Raw genomic sequence first — 23,126 nt, forward strand, 5'->3', positions numbered from 1 at the left:
GCACAGTACTGAAAGCAGCTGTTGACTGCAGCTCTAGGGATAATAATAATAGATATTTTCCTCCTTTACCATTTATTTTTACTGGAATGTATCCTACTGCCACAGTTCAATCAAACTCCATAATTTTCATATACCAAAAACAAAGAAGAAAACAGGAGCCAGCTACTGTATAGAGCTCAACTTTGAGACATAAAGGAGCTAAGGTGCTGTATGCTGGGCTTATTTTCCTTACAAGGAGAAACACTGAAAAATCGAGAACAAAGGGAACAGATCATGAATCCCAGAAACAATCTGTCCTGCTACTAAGCGCTTCTCCTGGATTTATACAAATCTGTAAATCCTTCTTATCTTAGTAACAAAAAAATAATTCTGAAAAAATAGCGGCTGAAGAAAGTTCAAACTCTCCAGAGTGACGTGATCAAATTTAAAGACATACATTAGAAATTATTTTAATTGAAGTACAGTACTCTGCTGTAGGAATTTCTGGCAGCTTGCAACACATTTATTTATATTTTCTAGGATAAACTGTGCAGATCCTTTGAAATTTTATCAGCACAATTCTGTTGATGTTGAGTAGAACTCTATTTGGATGCCATATTATTTCAGTAACATAATATCTACTATCATCATTTGCCAAATTAAAATGTGTTCTCCCAGGCAACATACCGTATGTTCCAAGTCATAGAACAAGTGAACATGAAGTTAGTGAAATGCATTTCAAAAATTTTGTGCAGTAGGAGTTCATTTACTGGAGCACTCACTCGCTTCACCTGTATGCACAAATAAATGGACCGCAGCTGTCCCCGGGTCTAAGAGATTGAGATGTCACATTACAATCTCCACATCATCCAGGCAATCTAACTAAGCTCCCCTCCCTTTCTGGTTCCTGCCAGTGCGTCAAAGACAAGACTGTTGTTTGAAAAACACTACTAGGCAAATTAACTGAAAATATCTGATAGTGTGGTTGTGAAAGAAGTTAAGCTGACTCGACTGAAAAAGCACAAAAGGTTTGGCCTATTTCATCTTCGGATTTTCAGGGGAAGAGAAAGTGCTTGCATCTGAGGAGATGTACAGGAGGGCACCTGTGAAGACAAAGTGTTCCCATCTGAGCCGAAGGTGCATTGAATGAATCCACAAATAATAGCAGAAATTCTCCTACATCATTTACAGAGCAAGCCCTTTAATATTTGACATTTATGATATGCTCTTCATCATTCATATGTGATGTACACAAGAATATTATGAAATTATAGTCCATTTTACAAATATTGAATATGATTTCAAAAATTCCCATAATTCCTTGCAGGCTGACTGATTGATCATTGGATCTGTAAATGTCAGGTAATTGTTCAAAATCAAAACAGGCAAAACTCCAGTACTTACAGATACAGTAAGTAGTCTGTGGAAAGCGACATTGTCACAATGAAAACAACTTGAATGTGCTTATTGCCACCGCTCTACACGGGCTATTCTACATAATTCATATAATTTAGTTTATGTTATACATGAGATGCTTGATGTACACTTATGGTGTTTGTGTCCGTAACTGTATATGGGTAGCACTGCTTCATTATATACCACATGTTTCCTTATAAGCCTCCTTTTTTCCATTGCTATTTATCATTTACAGAAACTTGACACTTAAATTTAATCCATTGGTATTGTTGAATGTCTTACTGTGATCATTCCAACTTTTGTGTTGTTTTTTTGTTTTGATGCCAGGAAAAAATAGTTTTTAGAAATAGTTTTAACCATAGCAAAATTCATTCTGTCTTACTCATCTAATGTCACCAACGAAGGTGGACTAAAAAGTGGAACAATGTCGTATTTTCAAATCTCAAAAATTGCAGTGAGGATAGATCTATTTTAAAGACAAGCTGAACATAACTGTTAAGAGTTTATTGCATTGTATTTCAGTCAGAGAAAAGTGAATAAAAATTGTCGTTTATAGCAGCAGATGATTTGTGATAATATCTTCTGTCAGAAAGTCTTTGGTCCTCAGACTCTTCAGGGAGGTTGTGACTGAGGGACATTAGTCCTGAGCATTGACAACACAAATCCCCCATGAGCTCCAGACAGTGGGGGTGGTGGATGATGACTTCGCTGAAACGGGCTGATGAAATGAGGAAGCTGATGATCTGTTATGACTGGTGCACATAAGGCAGCATGAATGACCTAAAGTAATAGAGAGATTCGTAGACTAGCTAATAAGAACAGCTGATACTTTGTTTGACCGCTTCAGACAAATAACAATAAATTAAGACTCATGAGGTGTGAATTAAAGGATGATGTGAAAATTAAAAAAAAATAGTTTGCAAAGGAATAGTCTTCCTGACTAAACTTTTGCTGCTTCATTTGACTGCATTAAACCTCATCTAAGACTTTATATTGCACAACATGAAAAAAAACCCCAAGCAATAAATACTGGGGAAAAAGATGCAAATCAAGAGGTGAATATACTCAACATGTCCACACAGCCAAAGGAAAACCGTCCTTGTTTAAATGGATCTTTTTTCCTTTAAAAAAGAAATTGTAAGTGAATCAAACCATTTATAGGATTTCTGCACTAACATAAACAAAATATTGAATCACTCCCCACCCACCCAGCAAAAGGATTTGCGAGTTTCCTTAAGGCTCTGTCTTACCATTTAATCAAGTGTTAAGTGTCAAGTATAGCTTCAAATGCACACACTATTTTCTTTTTTAGGTCTGCAGAACAATGATTGGTGGTGACACTGCAGATCAACAAAAACCTGGCAACCAGCCAACAATGCATACTAAGGAGAAGGGTTCAGAGCTGCTCTTTTAGAACCTTATAAACACTTAGCAGGAGTCATTTGTGCTTGGCATACAAAGATGTATGAAAATCAAAGAATATCAATTAATTGCATTTGAACATTCATGCTCATGAATCCATAAGATTATGAATTTTGAAGGTATTTGAGAGGGTCCTCCTAAGAATTATAGTTTCAGGTTTGCTTACAACCCACCCCTCCTTTTTTCTTTTCTTTGTAAAGACAAATCTTACAGGCAGGATCAGATTTAACTGCATTGCTGGAAATGGTAGATCCATCCTTTCCATCTGTCTATGGAGTTAAATACGTAGATGAGTTCTTCTGTGAATTGCAGGGTTTATTTCAAACAGCAGCTCTCCACCTGGAAGTTTCTTCATTATCAGAATGACACCTTGACCTTTTCCTATTGCAGAAGCACGGATACTGATCAGGAGTGAAAACTCACTTCACAATAGCCTCATTCTGCTTTTCACCATCATCTCTCTGGGAATATTTCTGCTACACCTACAGCCAGGCAGGAGAGGCGACAGCATTGCTCTCCCACCCCCACCCCCCAGGTTTGACAGCCATGATTTGAGAAGGGCCTCGGCTCAGTTGGGAGATTAACTCACTGCTCGATGGCATGATCTCATAATACAAAGATCTGGGGGCCTTTCTACTGAGGTGAGTTTCCCTCTGCTGCACAGGCTCCATCTTTCAAGTTAAAGCCGTTTTTGGTCTGCACTCATTTTGTTGAGTCAAATGGCTGTCGTGTTGGATTTAAACTGAGTGGAACTGGTTTATGTAAATGAGCTTCACAAGATAAATTACATTTGTCTTTGTAAAGCAAGTCACCTGATTACTGTGTGCGATGGTTATTGATATTGTCACCCAGCTTCTTTTTAAAGGACAATACTACTCAGTTCGGGTACTTTTATTGTGGGATTTTCTCCTTCCATGTGCCAATTTCATTTCTCTCTCTGACAGCATCAGTTAGAATTATAGTTCTTTTTTGAGGTCACTAGATTTGATAGTGAAACATTTATCAGGGTTCTCAGTTCTGCTAATGAAATATTGTTCATTACTGCATAATGGCCTCTGATACTCTGTTTGCTGAATGAGATTTGTTTTGGATTAAAACTTACAATTGAATACAAATTGAAATTCTCCTCCAATTTTTTTTAGATCAGGTCTGTGATAAAACTAGAAGGACACTTTGTGACCAATTTACTTCCGCCAAGCATAGACAATAATTAAAGTAAACCTGAATCTAAAATCCAACAAGGCATGTGTACGAGCTGAATAATTCCCTTCAGAGTTCTCACAATACAGATGTCATCCAAAATTCAAAGGTTCTTTCTTTGGCACATGCCCCACCGTTCCACCAAATTTCATGAATATCCAGTCAGTAGTTTGGCAGTAGTTGCATAATAGACAAAATTATTGAAAGAAGTTCCTTTTTTAAATCATGAAGGAAAAGAAAATTCTGAAGCAATTTTTTTGTGATACTGATAACAGGCAAGCAGGCAAACATCTCCTTGGTGCTGATAAAACGGCATCTGGGAAGCAATGCTGGTCTGAATGGGTTGTGTTTGGGTGAGTTGGATGTGCATTCAAGCGTTTGCCTCCAGACTCTAACTCAGTCCTGTTTCTCCCTGTTGCAGTATCCCTCACTGCGTAGTAGCACATGGATTTCAAGACATCAAATGAAGAGGTTGGTAGGATTCAATTTATGTGACATCTAATTGACTCTGATTACAGTCTTGACTGAAAGCAGTGCCTGAAGCATGTGGACAACAGCACATAAATGTGTCCTCTCTGGGATGTCTGTGTTCTGTTTAAAATGCACCCAATGATGGCTTCATCTGACTTTTAGGCGACACTTGATGATCTAACCTTGTCTTGTCCTCAGTAAATGAGAAGGTGATGACGCTGGGCTGTGTCACGTTCTGTGCCTGTTTCTCAGACTACATCTGGTGCATCAACTATCAGGAAGCTAACTGCTAGAGCAGTCATTTACAAGAATGTGTAATAATACAGTATGCAAACATTCCAGAAAAACTGTAGGACATTTATTTTCCTTCTTGTTTTCCATTCTTTAATTTTTTTTTAACAGTATGTCACTGGTTCAAAGACTGTAACGTCAGTTCAATCGCCATGTTTGATGACAAAATATCCACCTACTGTACTGCATGTGCACCTTACTGAGGAAAAGAAGTTAAAAGAAATAAACAGTGAATCCATTGTTTAGCCTGCAGGAATAGTTAATACACATAATCTCAACATTAAATGCCCTTCTTTTTCGGGTTGTTTTCTATTCTTAGCCATCACGATTGCATGTCTAGGCTAAAAAGATGTCCTTGTTCCATATCTGACTGATCATGAGGTGGATAATTGTTGGGGGGTGATCAGCGAATAATAGGATAACATAAAAGAGGATCAGGGATAAGGCTAATTAGGTACAATAGAGGCACGACACTAGGTCAAACCTCATCCAAGTGAGAAGCAGCTACGCAAAATCATGCTCCTCATTTTGCTCCGCTAATGACTCTTGCACATACATTACTTCCTGGAATGTGAGATAACCCATCATTCATTTCATTTGTCATGCTGCAGCTGTCGGTCAAAGTTGATTTTTTCACATTCCTTATCATTTGTGAAAGATCATTTGCTCTATAAACTGACTTTGATTCATGTTAGAACTGCATTTGAGATTGTCCCTATCAGAATGGCAACTGTGGACATACGGCGTCTCATCAACTGATGAGCAAAGTCCTCCTGGTGACAAAAAAACTACCACTGGTGTCACCCATCTATTAGCAGTCTTGTCAGGTGAAGGTGCTTCTTTTATTTAGACCTTTTTATGTCAAGGACAGGCCAGGCATCACAATTAGCCAAGGAGGAGGAAGGATATGCAGAATGCAAATTTATGCGGATTAGCATGTTTTAAATGCATCATTGGAAACAGACACAGCCCTCACATGGGGAGATTCAAAGGACGAGCTTGCGATTTAATTTCACAGCTTCTTAATTTGTCATCAGCATCATCAGCATTTCATTTGCAGTGAACAAGCCAATATAATTTGAGTGTTGTATTCTCTGTGTGGACGTATGGAAAGCAAGCGAGAGTGTTTCAATTGTTATCACAATTCATAAAAAGCTGTTGATTAAGAAGTCTGCTCATTATTTGAAGCAATAAATAATCAGTTTTCATTCTTATTTGTTTTAGATGAGTGTTTATTATGCACAGTGATGAATTTGAACCATCATTAGCATTAACAAGTAAAAGAGTCAAAGGAAAATAAAACAACAATAACACAACAGACAGAAAGTCTGTACAGTATACTAATTTTCATCTTCATCCTGCATGGAGTATTCTAAATGATTCATTTCATGGCCAGTTAATTTAAACAGGGAGGGATGATGAATGATTTTATCTTTCTGACTGCTCGCAGACAAAGACTGGGATTTATTTAATGCAAGAAGGTAATGAGGAGCCATTCAATATTCGACTGCACTTGGCCAAAGATATTATGACCATTCAAGAACAAGACGTCATCTGTGTGTCAGGAGAGCCTTTTTATTCCAGTGTAAGTAGTTTGAATCTGTCTCTTCTGATGCTCTTGTACACGTATGGAGCATATTCAACTCAATAAATGAATGTACAGAACAAAGACATCATGAATCTTGAATTACTTTGTCAATGACAATTCCACAACAATTAAAAAATTACAGATAAATCAGATACAATTAATAGAAGCTGATTCACCTACAGAAATATTTGAGGACACTTGTTCTCATGTCAGGCTGTACTTCATATTAAAAAAAGTATATTGTTTGCTCTTCCACCAAATGCCTGAGTCCATGACCTTTCTCTAAAAGGAATTATTCAGTAACATTTTTCTGTCAAAGCTAAGTAAATTAAATGTTTTCGTCCTCTGAAATATGATTATCAATTATGGGAAAGGGCAAAGACATGGGATTGCTAATGTAACCTTAGCATGTGAGGAAAGGCATAGTGGAAATGTTTTAGCCTCAGTGACCAATTAATTATTGAACGCTGGAGAAACAGAATTGAATTCATTGTAAGTATACCTAGAGCCCCGATGTGATACAGTATGAGACAATATCAGAGAAACAGTTGGCACAAAATGATTAAAAAAGTGTGGAAAAGTCTTTTTCAACATGAGGTTGACAGTCCGTGACATTCTAACACTTTGATCTGAATGATTTTATTTCCCTTATACATGTCTGCCCGGCGGAAAATAAACCAATATTCAATAAATGCTGTTAGTGAAAACCAGAAACATGATATGTTTGTAGTTTTAAAGTGAATTTAATTGTCACAGATGTCTAATTAATGAGCTGAGAGAAAAAACAGGACAAAACCAGGGTAGAATTGGAGACTTTAAAAAAAGCAGCACTTTATCGGTAGTTTCTGCAATTTTTGCTTCGGTAAAAGTCCAACATAAAGCTACAGCATGTTCAGTAAGCAATGCGTTAGTGGTTAGGTGCGGCACTAATGAGCAGATTTCAAAGACTAATATTATCGTGCATTTAAAGAAGCATGATTGACTCAGTCGTTGTAGTAAAAGTTAAAAGAAAGTTATGTCGATTCATGTTTTACAAGATATTTACCTGCAGACCAAATTATTATTGGGAATGACTGCTGATCAAGTGCACTTCAGTCCACTAACAGTAATTGAAGACATACAAAATAAAAGTATCCCTGCATTCTCTGTGCACAAACTGTCATTTTGTGCACAGAGACGTTTCTGACATCTGCTGCGTCTTCCTACTTGTTCAGTTGTGAGAGCTGCCGCTGCTTCAGTAGCAGTCCAAACTAATTTCTTGGTTCTAATCCCTCTCAGGAAAGGACTATAACAATCAGGAGGCAGACAATTGGAGGGTTTGGCCTGAGCATCAAGGTAATTTAGATCTCAACTGATTAGTCTGTTCTTCCTAGCGTCTTTAAATTAAGTGTGAATGAGTATTATTGATCATTTTCTTGTCAAACCCTGGCTAACGGTGTCAAATGAGTCATTGAAAATGAAGTGCCTTTGGCTCTTTTTCTGTGCGATGCCTCTGTAAGTCAATATGATGTCACTTGTTTCTGCAGGGTGGAGCAGAGCATAAAATTCCTGTAGTGATATCCAAAATATCAAAAGAACAAAAAGGTATTTTGCTGTTTTTGCCACATTGTGCGACTCCTTCTCTTTTACACGTCTAGATGGTTTTACTGAAGCAATTTTTTTTGTTTCCAGCTGAACTCTCTGGCCTGCTTTTCATCGGAGACGGCATCCTTCAGGTAAAATACCAGAACTCTCATTAATGTCTGTTTTACCCATCTCATCCTGCTCTCACAAAATAACACACACAGCTCTTTAATAATTCATATGCCACATGTTCATAAAGCTGTGTCTAATAATGATCCATCCCTATAGGTAAATGTCACTTCCCATAGCCTGCATTTGTTAGATGCATTTCAGCAAAAAATACGCTCCACATCTCATCTCTATCACCTCACACCATGCAGAGGAAACATCTTCATGCAAGCCAAAGGCATTTTGTATTCATGGCAATTGTGGATGTGACTGTTTATAGTTTTCTGCGCAGATGCCACCACAGTTACTCGTGCTCGCCTCATTAATCATTTTGAAGATGCAGCTACAGTATTATAACACCAGCAGTATTGCTTAGGTTAAACCTGTTATTGTTATTTGCAGATAAATGGAATAAACGTGAGAAGCTATCGCCACGAGGAAGTGGTAAGCTGTCGGCTCATATCTCATGTTTTTTTTGGGTTTTTTTTTAGCTTATCTTGTCTACCTTCATTATTTGTATCCTTTTGACTTTTAAAGCCAGTTGCTGTCATTTTTAAATGTAACTGCGAGAATTATGCGTGAGGAGCATCACTCCTGTGTCAGTGTAAATGTGTTATCTCAGCTTTCCATTCTCGGTTTGTGAGCAGTGTTTCATCATGGCACGCAATTAGTAGAAAAACCTCACAGTTTACGACTCAGGCATAAAAATTCTCTGGTGTTTTTACCCTCCAGGTCCAGGTTTTAAGAAATGCTGGTGAAGAAGTGACTCTGACTGTGTCTTTCCTCAAGAAGACTCCAGCTTTTCTGAAACTGCCGCTGTGTGAGGATTGCACATGTAAGACTCCACTGCACTGGCAGCGCACATTTTATACCCAACAATACTGTAACGCACCACAAAAACCAAACCCATAGAGGATGTTATTTGTTTCAGAGAATGCTTTAATCAAGTATTAATTAAGGTATCTTGATAAAAAAAATAAAAAAAAACTAAAAAGGATGCATCCTAACCGGTGATGTTAAACTATAACAGAAAGTTTTTTTCAGTCATCTTCTATACCCGCTTTGACCGCTGTCACGGGATGCTGGAGCCTATCCCAGCCAATTGGGGGCAGAGGCAGGGGACACTCCGGGTGCAACGCCAGTGCACCGCGGAGCCACATGAAGAAAGACATACAAACATTAACGCACATACTCATACCTGCCGACAATTTCATACTGGCCGGTTAACCTGAAGCGCATGTTTTTGGAAGTGGGAGGAAGCCGGAGAACCCGGAGAGAACCCACGCAGACACGGGGAGAGCATGCAGACTCCGCACAGAGTGGGACTTGAACCGGGAACTGCCTTGCTTTGCGGCGACAGCGCTACCCACTGCGCCACCGTGCCGCTCACAGAAAATTTCCTTATTCTTATATTTATAGTTTTCTTATTGTGGTACATTTGAATGCTCCCAGGGATGTATATGAGTCCAATCCAATCAGTTCATTGAAAACAAATTGGCACAAATCAGGAGCCAAGAAGGGGAGAGAACAAAGTAATACACAATTGATGAGAGGTGTGGGTCGCTGCAGTAAGAATCCTTGAAATAGTTGGAGATGCTGGGAGTTTGGAAGTTTATTGTCTTTTATTTTTTCTACCTGCTTTGCTTTCAGGTATACCCAGCGACCAGAGTAGTGGGACTTCCTCTCCTCTGTGTGATAGTGGTCTACACTTGAACTACCATCCTAACAACACGGTACTTTTTTCATTAGCCTGCTCTTTAACAGAGTGAATCTATAATTGTCCCTCTGTAACCATGCAGCAGTGTTCCAATGCCAGAAAGTTGTTTCCATGCAACTGTTCCCCGCTCGCTGCAACCCAGCATGCTCTATCTTTATCATTTGAGGCGGATGAATCAGCTTTCCTCTAAAAACACACTCACACAGCCTCTCTGTACACCTGTAGTCACAACAGAAGTGGGCAGGACGGCATGAAATGTCGTCTGTCTGATATGTAGAAGGTGAGGGAAGCCTGTCTAAAGCGTGCTTCTTGCCTCTGTAGGACACACTGTCCTGTTCATCCTGGCCCACATCCCCAGGTCTTCGCTGGGAGAAGAGATGGGTGGACCTACGTCTCATACCACTGCTCCACTCACGGCTGTCGCAGTACTTCCCAGGGTCTGACGCCTGTAGGTGAGCTGCAGGACATTATGTTTCATTTCCAAAGGTGGCATCTGTCTCTTAATGGGATTACATGATGCTAATGCTCTGATGTCTTTGTTCTTAATGGGCAGTTCTGAAATGGGCCAGACTACCTTTCTGCAGCACCTGTAAAAATGTGATTATTTCTACTATTTAGTGGTGTTCTTTTGAACACAGTCGTATGAGCATTATATGAGCAAACACAGTTCTGTCCTCTTGGTTCAGCACAGAGTGGATGGTGAATGTACATGTTCCATTTATTTCCATTTTACATGACTGTGGAGCATAGAAATGATAACCTTGTGCATTGACTATTTTGTGATGTGTTTTAGCTCATTAACTGAAAAGAGAAACATGCATTAAGACTTCACAAGTTTTATATCAGTTGTGAGGACAATTTTTAATTCACGACAGCAGATCATGTAGTGCCCATGTCAAATTGGGCATAGAGGGTTACCCATCTTCATCCATTGATTTGTAATGTAATTGAAGAGATGTATATCCTTCTTTTCAAAGTGCACATCCTTTGTAGGGCTCCCAATGATTTTTTGGATTGTTTCATGTCAGTTTACTCACACTGGCTTATGACAGCAGTACTGGTTCATCCACATCAGCACAAACTGTGTTTTTCCTAGTAGCAGAATCATCTCTGTCTCCAGTTTTTACAATCATGTGTGTCAAATGATGTGAAAACAATGTGAAAATGTGAGGGTGACTTTTCATTTTGATGAGCCTACGGAGAATTATCTGCTGAATCTGCAGCTCTACTTGGCTCTAGCGGGTTTGAGCTCTGACACTTAACTATTTCACTCTCACTATTTTTATTGCATTGGTTTCAGACACAGCAGGTAGCTGTATAAGTAATCCAATGCTACATGACTGACCGGTGAACCTAATGAAGCATGAGCCAGATATTCATCTCAGGAGGTGGTGGAGGGCAAAACCAGAGCTAATAGGGAGTGAACGCTGTCTCTCCAGAGATGACGTATTATATTATTTCTTATTTGCTAGACGTGTACGCATTTGTTGCAAACCAGTTTTCTGAAATTGTCTTCACTGAAGGTGGCACAGAGGTGAGCGTTGTTTTCTCACAGTAGGAAGGTTCTGGTTTTGACCTAGATCCTTTCTGGAGTTTGCTCCTTGTCTCAGCATGGGTTTTCCCTCCAACCCTGTGAAGGATAAGAAGTCGTATAAAGTGTCTTCATCAACACCATGTGGCCTCAAAGTCAGATATGTTAGCATTGAATATTGGTCAGTGAGAAATGTTCCAGATGAAAGGAAGAGTTTTCAATGAGCCTACCCTGACCTTTACATCATGGATGAGCCAAAATGAAGCTATTTCTTATAACAATCTAACTTCCAATCTAACTTCCGAACCACTAAAATAAAGTTGAACGAAATGCATCCTAACCCTAACCCCAACCCCTACTGATATAAATGGAAAATAATGGTGGTCCTGAATATTTTCAATCAATCAAAACAGTTATGGTTTGGGTGAAATTTATAGTTAATTGACTAGAGAATGTATAATCACATCTTGAGTTTTTTGTTTGTCTCTTAATTCTTTCAGGAAAAATGCTTTCCAGGTCATAGCCATGGATGGAGTTTGTAGTGGAATTATACAGTTTCCTGCCACTGAAGACTGCCTGGACTGGCTTCAGGCAATAGCCAGCAACATTTCTAATCTCACCAAGCACAATGTGAGTGTAAAACAAAAACAGTTATTAGCTTTGACACCTCCTGCAGCCCCCATGGGTGTTGGGTGTTGATGTGGCACACTTTTAATTTATAGATAGTCTAACTGTTCCTTTGCAAATGTCACTGCATAAGGTAGACCCATACTAATGTGTTTTCACACTGTTATATCCCAGCATGATAAGGAAAAAATTTAACATGAAAAAAAGTTGTTACGGATTAAAATAATGTAATAAACCAATAATTATTTAGACCTTTCACAGAAGGGAGTTTCACAAAAAATAAAACAAGGGCTTGAAGATGCTGCTCAAACCAACAAATAAATATAACCAAATGGGACTTCAAAAACAGGAGTAATGAATTTAATGTACTGAAAGAAAAAATGAAACAAAAATCTACAAAATCAAAAGCATGCAACACCAATCAGCAGCTTGGAATCCGGGGAAGGAGGAGGAGTCGGGAGCAGAGGGTGTCATGGCGAGAGAGGAGGGAACATAACAGAGACACACAAGAATGGCCATAACACACACTATGAAAAAGTATACACTTTTCTAGAAATCTGAGTTCCACCAACTATTCCTCTGAACAGCACTCTCTTCCCTCCAGCCAAGCCCATGTACTTATTATTTATCCTTCACAAAGAAGAGAGCAAGTAGAAAGAAAACAAATAAAACAAAGCTTTATTCTTTCTTTTATTGCCAGCGCTAGCAGTATGGTTTTTGTATGCTTAGCAGCGGTATCCATTAGGAACAGAGCAAACAAGCTCAATTATATGTGGGGGCTCAGACAAAGCCAGACAATATTCATTTAGAGTTTCTCATTTGGACACAAACTGTCTTCAACCTCCATATAGTAAATAATATTATTGATCATTTAATATTTCCATAGAATTCAATCACTCTGTAAAATGTAGCCAGAATGAAGAAATTTTCTTGTCACATGGATTTTATCAATTGTATTTGGAATGTCATCAGTTTTCTAGCTATCTTGTTGGGAACTATTTTAGACAAACTGAATTTTTCACCAATGAGTTCATGCTAGACTGATAGTGGAGGCGAGGTGAATTCATCCTGCATTCCTCAATCAAATAATACTGTATATGCAATAGAAAAGACGAGAATCGTACATCTGTGCTACAATGAGAACCACAGCTCCTTTTTTATTAGAAAATGGTTGCAATATTTAAAGAAACTGCATTTTTGTAGATACCATGTGAATTAGAAATAAATTTGAATTCTCAAAACAGTTTCGCAACAGATGCAACTTAAGCCAAATACTAATGGATTAGTCTTCAGATACTCTTTTTAACGACTGTTTCCAATATATTTTTGGATACAGTGGAAACTTGGAGTATGCAACATATATTTGAAAAACTTAGCTCTATAGCCTCTATAAATGTACTCGTGAGTTTGGTCACAACAACCCCAGATGTGTCTGAACAAACACACTGCCATTGCTTCCATACAGCCAGAGCTCACATCTTGCCACTCATCAAGCTTTCAGTCCCTCTGTTTTTTCTCACCTCTATAGGAGGATGAGTGCAGGTATGGACATCTTAACATTCTGTTGCAAGAGTCCTATTGATAGTATAGAGTGGATTAGGAGCGAGTGATACCTGTGATCTGAGCAGAATACTTTAATTTAAAGCCTCACTGCTCTCTCAGTAATTTATCTCGCCTTTATTATCACAGACAGAATGGATTTTTCTTAATGACATTTTTTTTGTAAGGAAGAGCCTGGGGTCTATTTTGAAATCACTTTATCTCATGTTGTCATTTTCATGCATGGAATAAATGAATTAACCTATACAGTATTACGTCACATTCACGGCATGGTGTGTGTATGTGCTTGAGTGCTTGTTTGTCTTTCATGTGACCCAACGATGAGCTGGCATCTCATAAAGGGTGTACCCTGCCTTTTGCCCAAGGCTTATTCTTAGACACCCATTTAGATAATAAGTTTTGATTTCTATGAGCATTTGTATATCTATCAGCAAAAATGTTTTATTTTTGTTGTTCTTGAATTTAACAGGTAAAGAAGATTAACCGTAATTTTCCAGTTAACCAGCAGGTAAGCTGCATCCAGTGTGTATGTATGTATCCAGTTCTCCATTTACTTTACATCTATTTATCATCAAGGGTAAATGTAATCAGGTCAACCAGTCGGAGGGAGGACACAGCCCCGTCTTGCCAATTATTGCAACACAGGGAGGGTGTTTGCATCATTAAAATCTATCCACTGAGAAATGATGAGAAAACAACTTAAGTGCCTTCAGTCAGTTAACTTACAGAGTCATTTTTCAGTCTTAATACTGGGACTAAGTGCGACAGTGAGGGTCCTTTTCTGTTACTATTTACTCTGTTGTCTGTCTCAGAAACGCATGTGAATTCACTTGACATTTTGTTTAAATAACAAAATTGCATGAGATATGACTGAATCTCCCAAATCTTTCGCTGGCTCTCTCTTCTCTTCCATACTTGAAACAGAGAAACAAGAAAATATTTCTTATGAGTTACAATCATGACTTTAATGAGTGGTGATGTTGGGATTCACTTGATGTCTAAATTATGTCTCAGAACATTTGAAGTAGACGCTTCCCTTTTTATTTCTCTTCATCTCCCTATTGGTCTAACCTCTTTTTAGTCTCTTGAATACTTAATTTCATACCTTATGAAATAACAAGAAATTTCCATATTTATTTTATTTCATTTAGCGACCTCTTGAATACATACTGTTTATTTATTAAACCTTTTGGGAGAAGTGCTATAAATCAATGTGTAAGTGGGCTTAATGATAGTTTTGGCTTATTCTAACATTTTTATGTCAGTGTGATGAAATGCTTTGATTTATTGATTTGTTATTTAATCTGCAGCATAAACCAAAAATAGCTATATGTTGCATGGTTAATCTTTAAAGTTATAGAGGCCTGGGTTTCACACATCAGGATTCCTGAAAGCGGAGTCCTTGTGATTAAGAACAGCCCATGTAACAATATTACTGTACTACACAGCATATTTCCAGCAAACGATTGGCATCTTTTCGTCATTGATAGTCCACCTCTGATAACACTGACAGATTAATCCCTTACACATGCAGTCAAAGTGTCCTTGGCAGAATGCTGAACCAAGAATTGCTCCCTTTGTCCATTCCATTGGTGTGTGAGTGATTGCATGATTGCTCCCCTCTCCTCATGAGCAGGTGGCGTCCTTGCACGGTAGCCTCTGGCACTGAATGTTGTAAATGGGTGAATGCTGGCTCATAATGTACTTTGAGTGGTCAGTCAAACTAGAAGGATGCTATGTAAATCACAGACCATTTACCATCTGAGATCCTGTTACAGTTGGCTACAAACTAGAGAAAATTAATACCGAATTTCTCACAAGCATTTTGCTCCCAATAGTTTTCTATAATGTTTCTTGAGTGCTTTTACGCAGGGTTTGGAAAGGACTGCTTTATGAATTACAACGTATTTTTTTAAATGTTATCTTATTTTTTGGCCTCTTACTTGAGAGACCAATAAATAAATGAATAGGCTGTTAAGGCTTTTAAATAATCAATTGATTTTAGAGATTTTTGTCCAGCTTGTTTCCATACTTTGTCATTAATTTTGCAGTTATTAATTAATCCCCATGCTTTTCACTGATAGATTATCTACATGGGCTGGGTTGATGAGAAGGAGCAGGACTCCGTTCAGGACCGAATGTATTCACCAAAGTTCCTCGCATTGAGGGGTTCATCACTATTTAAATTTACAGCACCTCCTGTAAGTTTTCGCTTGTTTTTCCACTGGCCTCTTTGACCTAAACTTGTGTGTGTTTGAATGAATGTCAGTGAGCTTGTCACTGACATTTTTTTCATTTTTTATTGTAATGTTAAGGAAGTTAATTTCTTGTTAGAAGACAATACTCACTCATGATCAGCTGTGCTGCATTCATCCTCCTCTTGACTGATGAAGGTCATTAAATCTGTTTACATTTTGTCAGACACTTAAGTTAAATGGCATGAAGGATAAGTTGGCAATGACACTGGAGATGAGAAAAGATTGATGGATGTCTGAATTTTCCTGCTCATCTTGAATATACTGATATAAATGAAATATGCTAATTTAAGTGGATGGTAGAGGGAGTGCACAAGTTAACATGATGTGACAAGCTTCTTTATTGCTGAAGGCTACTGTCCTGGAGGAATACTTCCTCTCGCATGGAAAGATGGGGGTTTTGACTTTAACAATATATTTGTAAATTAACCCCAATCTGTAGCCAGAAATTGACATTTTTGCAAAGGTTGGACTTTCAACATAGCCTGGGATTCTTAATAAGAGTAATATTAAGTGGGCTATCTAAAGAGAACCAAAACCATGAGAGCCACGGATTGGGAAATGCATTGAATAATTTATCTGCTGCCAACATAAACTATAAATGTTAAAATGCATGCTTAACTTTCCTGCCAAGGGGGAAGAGCATATTATTAGCTTTAGTCCACGTCTTAAGGAATGTGGAATGTCATTAGTGAACTTAAATATGTGTACAGGTCATTGATATCAGAGAAAAGACATTAGTAGCCAATAATGATAGTTCATCATTGCAGTTAGGAGTAACAATAGCACCTCTGTCCTGTTCTTTATTTGTTTTGGGAAAAGTTTGTGCTCACAGTGTTGTTTGGATTTTTTTTTTACTTTGCCATCAGTGAATGAAATAATTTCATAAAAATGTATTGCACTGAAAAGTATTAAAGTAAAGCTTTAGCTACCATCTTTTTCTCATCTTTTGTGTACATTTTATATTCATTTTGGAATTACAATCTCTATTTTAAAACTAGCTTTGCATCTTTAGCCTGCAATACACAATGTGCATTTTCTAAATATTCCATGCTTTATACACACAATTTTAGCATAAGCATCAGCTTACCCTAGCTAGGTACTGATAGAGCTAGTATAATAAAAGCTAAAAAAAAAAATCCAGAGTGTGATTATGTTTTTTGTTTGAAATTGGTAACCATACTTGTACAAAATATGAATTTCATCTGTAAAATCTGAATTTATTTGTAAAATAGTAGAATTAAAAGCTTATGTAAAGCTTCCAATGCAGTAAGGTTCAGCAAAGTGTATTTGTATTTAAAGAATAACCAAATGATTCACAGACATGAACAAAAATACGCATATTTAATATCATGCAAAATTTATGTGATATTTTTCAGGTAACCACATGGGATTGGACCAGAGCAGAGAAAAGCTTTACGGTGTATGAAATAATGTGCAAGATTTTAAAAGTAAGGAACCTTTTTCTTCTTCATTTCCTAAAGATTTAAGGAGCTCATATTGGATGCATTGAGAGAATATTAAGCAGCTGGAGGCTGCTCTTACCAACTCACTGATTTATTTTCAAGTGTTCTACTTCATTCCTACACTCACATTGTATTCTTCATTCTCTGCAGGTTACACAAGTATGATTGAAATGCATCTGCTGTCCATTCCCTCCAATTCATAACAGCAAAGTCTAACACAGTCTTCAATTCTTTCTTGAATATTGTTTAACATTCATTACTATAGTGCATTGTGTGGTTCAGTTTTCATGTATCTGCATGACCTTCATATAAGTCAGTGGTCCCCAAACTTTTTTGCAAAACAGACTGGTTTAATGTCAGACAATATTTTCATGGGCTAGCCTTTAAGGTGTGAAGGATTAATACAACAAAATAAAATGATACGACAAGCATAAAAACTGTTTTTTGTCCTGAATATATAATCAATGTGAATCCAATGTGTATGCAACACTCTTAGCAGTGTCGTCGTAACATGGTGACCGCATTTGTTTTTTCAGCCCCTGTCAAAGCAGTGATATCTTGTAATTGTTGTCAGTGTTCGTGTGTTCGTCCGTCCGTCCGTTTGTTCGTTCGTTTGTCCACCAAATATCTTCACAACTGTTCGAGATAGAAAGATTCAAGGTTAGATTTTAACTTTTGTACACTCAGGAAGTGCAAGTGTCCTGACAGGCGTCATGAGTGAGTCGTAGACAGATGTGACAGAGCGAATCCGGTAATTTTCCAAAACAAAACACCGCTCAGAACCAGAAAATAAATTAAATGGATTAAGTTAAGTTGTGAATTTTTTTCTGTGCAGCCTGGTACCAATTGATCTAGGAACGGTATCTGTCTGTGGCCGGGTAGTTGAAGACCGCTGATATCAGTGATTACATGTAAAAAACCAATTACCCAACTCCTTTCTAAAATACTGTTGCTGTGTTTTATTTCTGTGTTACTCTGTACCTGACCAGCTTGGCTTTCTGACTTATCTTATCTCAGGATAATGACCTTCTGGACAAGAGGAAGCACTGCTTCAGTGTCCAGACAGAGAGTGGGGAGGACATGTTCTTCAGTGTGGAACTGGATTGCGAACTGCTGATCTGGGAAAAGGCTTTTCAGATGGCCACTTTCCTGGAGGTGGAGAGGATACAGGTCTGTACCTAAACAGTGGGTAACATGCAGGGAATGGTGATGATTTTAATCTAGCTCACTGTTCCAACTCAGTAATTTTAGTACAGACTGATAATGCCTGTATGACATTTTCAGCAGAGTAAAAGCAGTTTTTTGTCCGTGTGTGCTGTAGCTATTTTGTCTCACATTTTATCCTGTGCTGCAGTGTAAAACATATGCCTGCATCATGGAGAGCCACCTCATGGGGTTGACAGTTGACTTCAGCATGGGCTTTGTCTGCTTTGATGCAGCTTCAAAGGTGGGTGTGAGCCCCTCCTTCATCACCAGTAAAAATAAAGAAAAGAGGTCCTTTCAGAGGATGATTTCCGACAGCGGTTTTACACACTGTGTGATGAAACTAATCATGATTTCTCAGCTTCTGTTTTTCTTTTTCGGGAGCTGCTAAATTGTTGTGCACTCCATGCGCTTGGGGAGTTTGAGCACATTTATTTTGACGGCTGGTTCGCCCTAGCTTAAAAATCTCTCTCCCTCCTGCAGTTAATTTTGGCCCTTCCCCAAGTCTGCAAACCCTGCAGATGATTCTGCTGGTGCACATTATATGGATGTTCAAGGATCAAACAGTGACATATTGTTTTCTAAGATTTTGGCCCTAATTCCTGAAATGTGAAGCAACATTGTTCACAGAGCAGACTGAGTCATGTTGGTTGAGAGGAATACACACAGCAGTATGTATGTACTCTGCTGTACAAATGATGACTGGGTATGATCACTCTTAACAGCTATTTTGACAAATAGTTTTCAAAGAAAACAAAATATGAGTCAAAATGAGGTTTTATGCACAACATAGAAAATTTGAATTGGAGTGTATAGAATAAAGATATTAGTCCAGGCATATATGCCTTCATATTCACCTTCATAACATGTAAAAGCCTAAAAAGACACAGCTCTGTTGCCTCTCATTTACGGTAATTTAAGTTTATGAACCCTCCCCATTCTGATATTAAACCACCTTATATCTGTATTATCCTTTCAGATACTCTCATAAACTGATTAAAGCACTTTTGTATTAAAGAGAAGCGTTTCTTTAATACAAAAGAAACACTATACAACCACTGAGTAACTATAGGATGAAAAATCATCCCGTACTTACTCGTAACGCAGTACACACATGGATGCTGCCAGCCAATAGCATGCGCTTACAGTATCACATGATTACCTACTAAAAATCGGTGATGTAGCGAAGCTGTGCATCTTTAAGCGCGAATAAGCGAGGGATTACTGTAATAATAATAATAATATTAATAATAATAATAATAATATTAATAATAATAATAATAATAATCCATCAGTCATTTATCTCTCTTATGTGACAAAAAATTCTGTTCTAAAATAATGGGCAGTTAATAAGACAGTGGTTAGACCAGCCATGATGTATGGATTAGAGACCATGTAGCTGAAAAGAAGACAGGAGCTGGAGGTGAAGGAAATGAAGATGTTGAGGTTCTCTCTAGGAGTGACCAGGTTGGATAGGATCAGAAATGAGTTCATGAAACAGCCAAGCTGAGATGTTTTGGAGGCAACATTAGAGAGAGGAGACGATGATGATGACAACGACAGTGATTATTGTTATTGTTGTTATTTTTATTCGGTTCATGAAACATTTCTTTGGCTTTACAGCAAAATGGTGTTACAGCAGAAGATGGGGACATGTTTTAATAAACAATAAAAAATATATATTCCTACTTGTAGCCTAGCAGCTAGTTTGGAAAATGTCAGCTCGGGGGTGTAAACAATGCTTTTTCAGTTTAAATTGAGACTTCAAAGCTTCCATAAATCTGGATTACACCAGATAAATTACACTGGGCCATTTTATAATTTTTTTTTAGTTGCTCCTGCAACTCTGATTTATTGAGAAGCTTTAGCATATTTTCCTTTGGTATGGGGTGAGTAAAAAAATATAGTTGAAATATAAGATCACGTAGGACTTATTTAAAATAGTTCCATGGTGCAATATTACACAACAGTGTTAAAACACAAGTCAAGGTATGAAGGGTATGATACTAGGGGCTCAGGTTGGGAAACACATGAGGAGGTGGTGATATCATCAGGTAACAATTCCTATGAAACACTCATGAATGTCACTGACTTTAAAATACCATGTATCGGTGGTATTTGTTGATTGTGGTATCTTGTGAAAGAAATCAACGTTATTGTTGTAAAGCGTGATGTTTCATCCCATAATTACTCTGGTCTTATAGTAATTATTACATCATCAGGTACAGTGAATGTGATATTTCATTCACTGATATTTCAGCAGGGCTCAGGAGGTTAACTGGCACCTCTCCTCTGCCAGCTCACACTCTGATTTTTATGGTCCATGCAGGTCTTCAGCCGGCCACCCTCGGGTCCCCAGCCCATGACCTAGTGGACTGAGCTAGTGCCTAATGTACCAACAGATGCACATGCATGCAAGCTTTTTAAATTACCCAATGGCAAGAAAAAAAAAATCTAATTTATATCTCTGGCTGATCTGTGGGTGTGCTACATTTTTCTGTGGATCATGTTGATTTTTTGAATTATCCCTGAAATCATGATGCAGCAAGGTTCTTAAAAGCAACAAGAAAGATGAGACCGATATAATATTTGTGTTTCAGGCAGTGCTGTGGAGATACAAGTTCTCTCAACTGAAAGGATCGTCTGATGATGGAAAAAGCAAAATAAAGTTTTTGTTCCAAAATCAAGAATCCAAATCTATTGAAGCAAAGGTATGCACTTTGAGATGTTTAATGCTTCATGTTGAAGAAGAATTCTAGATTCAATCTTATGACCTCAAAGTTGGTTTGGTCTCTCTTTCAGGAGCTGGAGTTTTCAAACCTGTTTGCCGTGCTTCATTGTATTCACGCTTTTTTTGCTGCCAAAGTTGCTTGCTTGGACCCAATGTTTGTGGGGAGCCAAGGCAATGTGACAACCACTGGGTTTCCATCACTTTCTGGTCTTTCATGCAATTCACAGACACCCAAACTTAGATACACCACTTGACAAGCGCTGCTCTCTACAGACGCCCTCACAAAGGACACTGCACCTTGTTGTGTCTAAGGTCTGAAATGCTTAGCAGAATATTACTGCATCATGGAGGACAACACTGGTGGATTTAAAGACCTCTCTATGAGGGATATACGGTACTTGATATATTTTTTTGTGGGAGTAATCCAATTTTGGACCTAAATATGAATGTCTACTCTAAAGGAAAAAAAAATCCTCACAAGAATTTAGAAACAAAATGTGTGATTTAATTATGTTTTTAAGTGATTATGTCCTTCTTATTATTAGACACCGTCACAATCCTTGTACCCAGAAGAAAATATCTTTTTTTTTCTGAAGGCAGACGTCTTCTCTAATGTGTAATTTAATTTAAGTTTTGGAAATGAAAAGGAAATCAGTCGCTTTTCTTCGGAACCAGATACCACTTTGTTTCTACATGGACACGTCTGGACAATGGATTTCATGTAGAATGATGTTTTGGATATCTCCATTTTTTGTGTGTGTACTTTAAATAAAAACCACTATTAGCTGTAAAATTTAATTTCTACTGGAGTACAATTAGAGGTAAACTGGATCTAATCTAATGTGATCTGATCTGGATCAGACACAGAGGTTGGTGTCAGAGTACAGTGAGTGTCCTCGTTTCTTTTACTCTGTATAGGACACACTGTGTATCTACAGGATTAAGACAGAATGCAACTATTTTTCTGCATTAATAAATAGAAAGGTTGTATGGAGGTTTATCTTTTGTTTTGGGTGAAAAGTGGCACTTAAATAATTACATTCACCATCTACATAATCAGACAAACCCCTTTACGCATGATTAAAAACACCTTCCATCATGTTTATAATTTTTTTCTAAAAATTTAATTATGTAAAATAAAACTAGACTGACTTTCAAATAATCCTAAAGAATAATGAATTATAGTGATTACTTGAGAGATAACTTGTTTGAATAAGGGCATTTTTTTTATTTAATGTGCATCAAAGATGGCTAGATAGTTATATAACAGTGTGCCCTATGGATTTAGACAAATAAAATCAGTTCTGGTGTATTTTTGGAATAATTTCTTTTCATCTTGTAAATGGAATAATAACTTTTTATTATTATATGTGGCAAGGACAATAGAACACTTGTCATGGCCTCCAATTTTGTCAAGATACCCATTTAAAGCTCACTCTGTGTTAATTAAACAATTTATATACATGCAGCACAGTGACAGATAAAATATCATATTCATGAGTTCAGGTCAATTATCTCAATTAGTGATGCTCTTACCTTTCATTTACAGAGTAGAATCCAAACAGAAGAGGCTCATGGGTAGAGCATGGTAAATTACACAGGGGCAGCGAAGTGCTCGATGCTGTGAGGGCTTGTTAAGCTGACAGGAGAGTCTGAGGGAGATGAGTGGTGGTGCAGTCTATGCAAAAAAAGCCTGAGTGATGCTTCACTACTTTAAATGATCTCAGTTGCATTCCCCTTATGAGAGAGTCTAGAGTGAGGTCTTTTTTTTTTTTTGCAGATGTTTTATTAACAAATATGCTGTGTAATAAAAGTAATACCTACAACATTTATTTGTATGCTTCCCTTGTCTATTTCATTATTCAAATGTATATTTTAGGCATGACGTTCAGTTTACTCAGTTCAGACAGCTCAATTCAAATTTTCAGATGTGAGTGC

At 37.7% G+C, this 23,126-nt stretch overlaps 1 protein-coding gene across 1 annotated transcript; it reads left to right on the forward strand.

The window, feature by feature from the left end:
* The first annotated feature begins 3,408 nt into the window (after positions 1–3,408).
* Positions 3,409–21,442, forward strand: sntg1 (syntrophin, gamma 1). The gene is made up of 18 exons (XM_068341253.1): positions 3,409–3,458; positions 4,439–4,488; positions 6,230–6,364; positions 7,646–7,702; positions 7,894–7,951; positions 8,039–8,082; positions 8,501–8,542; positions 8,831–8,933; positions 9,749–9,831; positions 10,137–10,267; positions 11,847–11,976; positions 14,003–14,041; positions 15,618–15,734; positions 17,168–17,239; positions 18,272–18,424; positions 18,609–18,701; positions 21,058–21,168; positions 21,260–21,442. The coding sequence occupies exons 2-18, from the start codon at positions 4,462–4,464 to the stop codon at positions 21,440–21,442; spliced, it is 1,578 nt and encodes a 525-aa protein (XP_068197354.1). The 5' UTR covers positions 3,409–3,458; positions 4,439–4,461.
* The last annotated feature ends 1,684 nt before the right edge of the window (positions 21,443–23,126 follow it).

This window comes from Antennarius striatus, chromosome 18 (genome assembly GCF_040054535.1).
Source record: "Antennarius striatus isolate MH-2024 chromosome 18, ASM4005453v1, whole genome shotgun sequence".
NCBI lineage: Eukaryota > Metazoa > Chordata > Actinopteri > Lophiiformes > Antennariidae > Antennarius > Antennarius striatus.

What these genes read in the sequence shown, in the direction of transcription:
- sntg1 (XM_068341253.1), top strand. Translation starts at nt 4,462, where the DNA reads ATGGATTTCAAGACATCAAATGAAGAG. An exon ending in AATATCAAAAGAACAAAAAG is followed by an intron (nt 7,952 to 8,038) that starts GTATTTTGCTGT and finishes TTTTGTTTCCAG; the next exon opens with CTGAACTCTCTGGCCTGCTT. An exon ending in GCTGTGTGAGGATTGCACAT is followed by an intron (nt 8,934 to 9,748) that starts GTAAGACTCCAC and finishes CTTTGCTTTCAG; the next exon opens with GTATACCCAGCGACCAGAGT.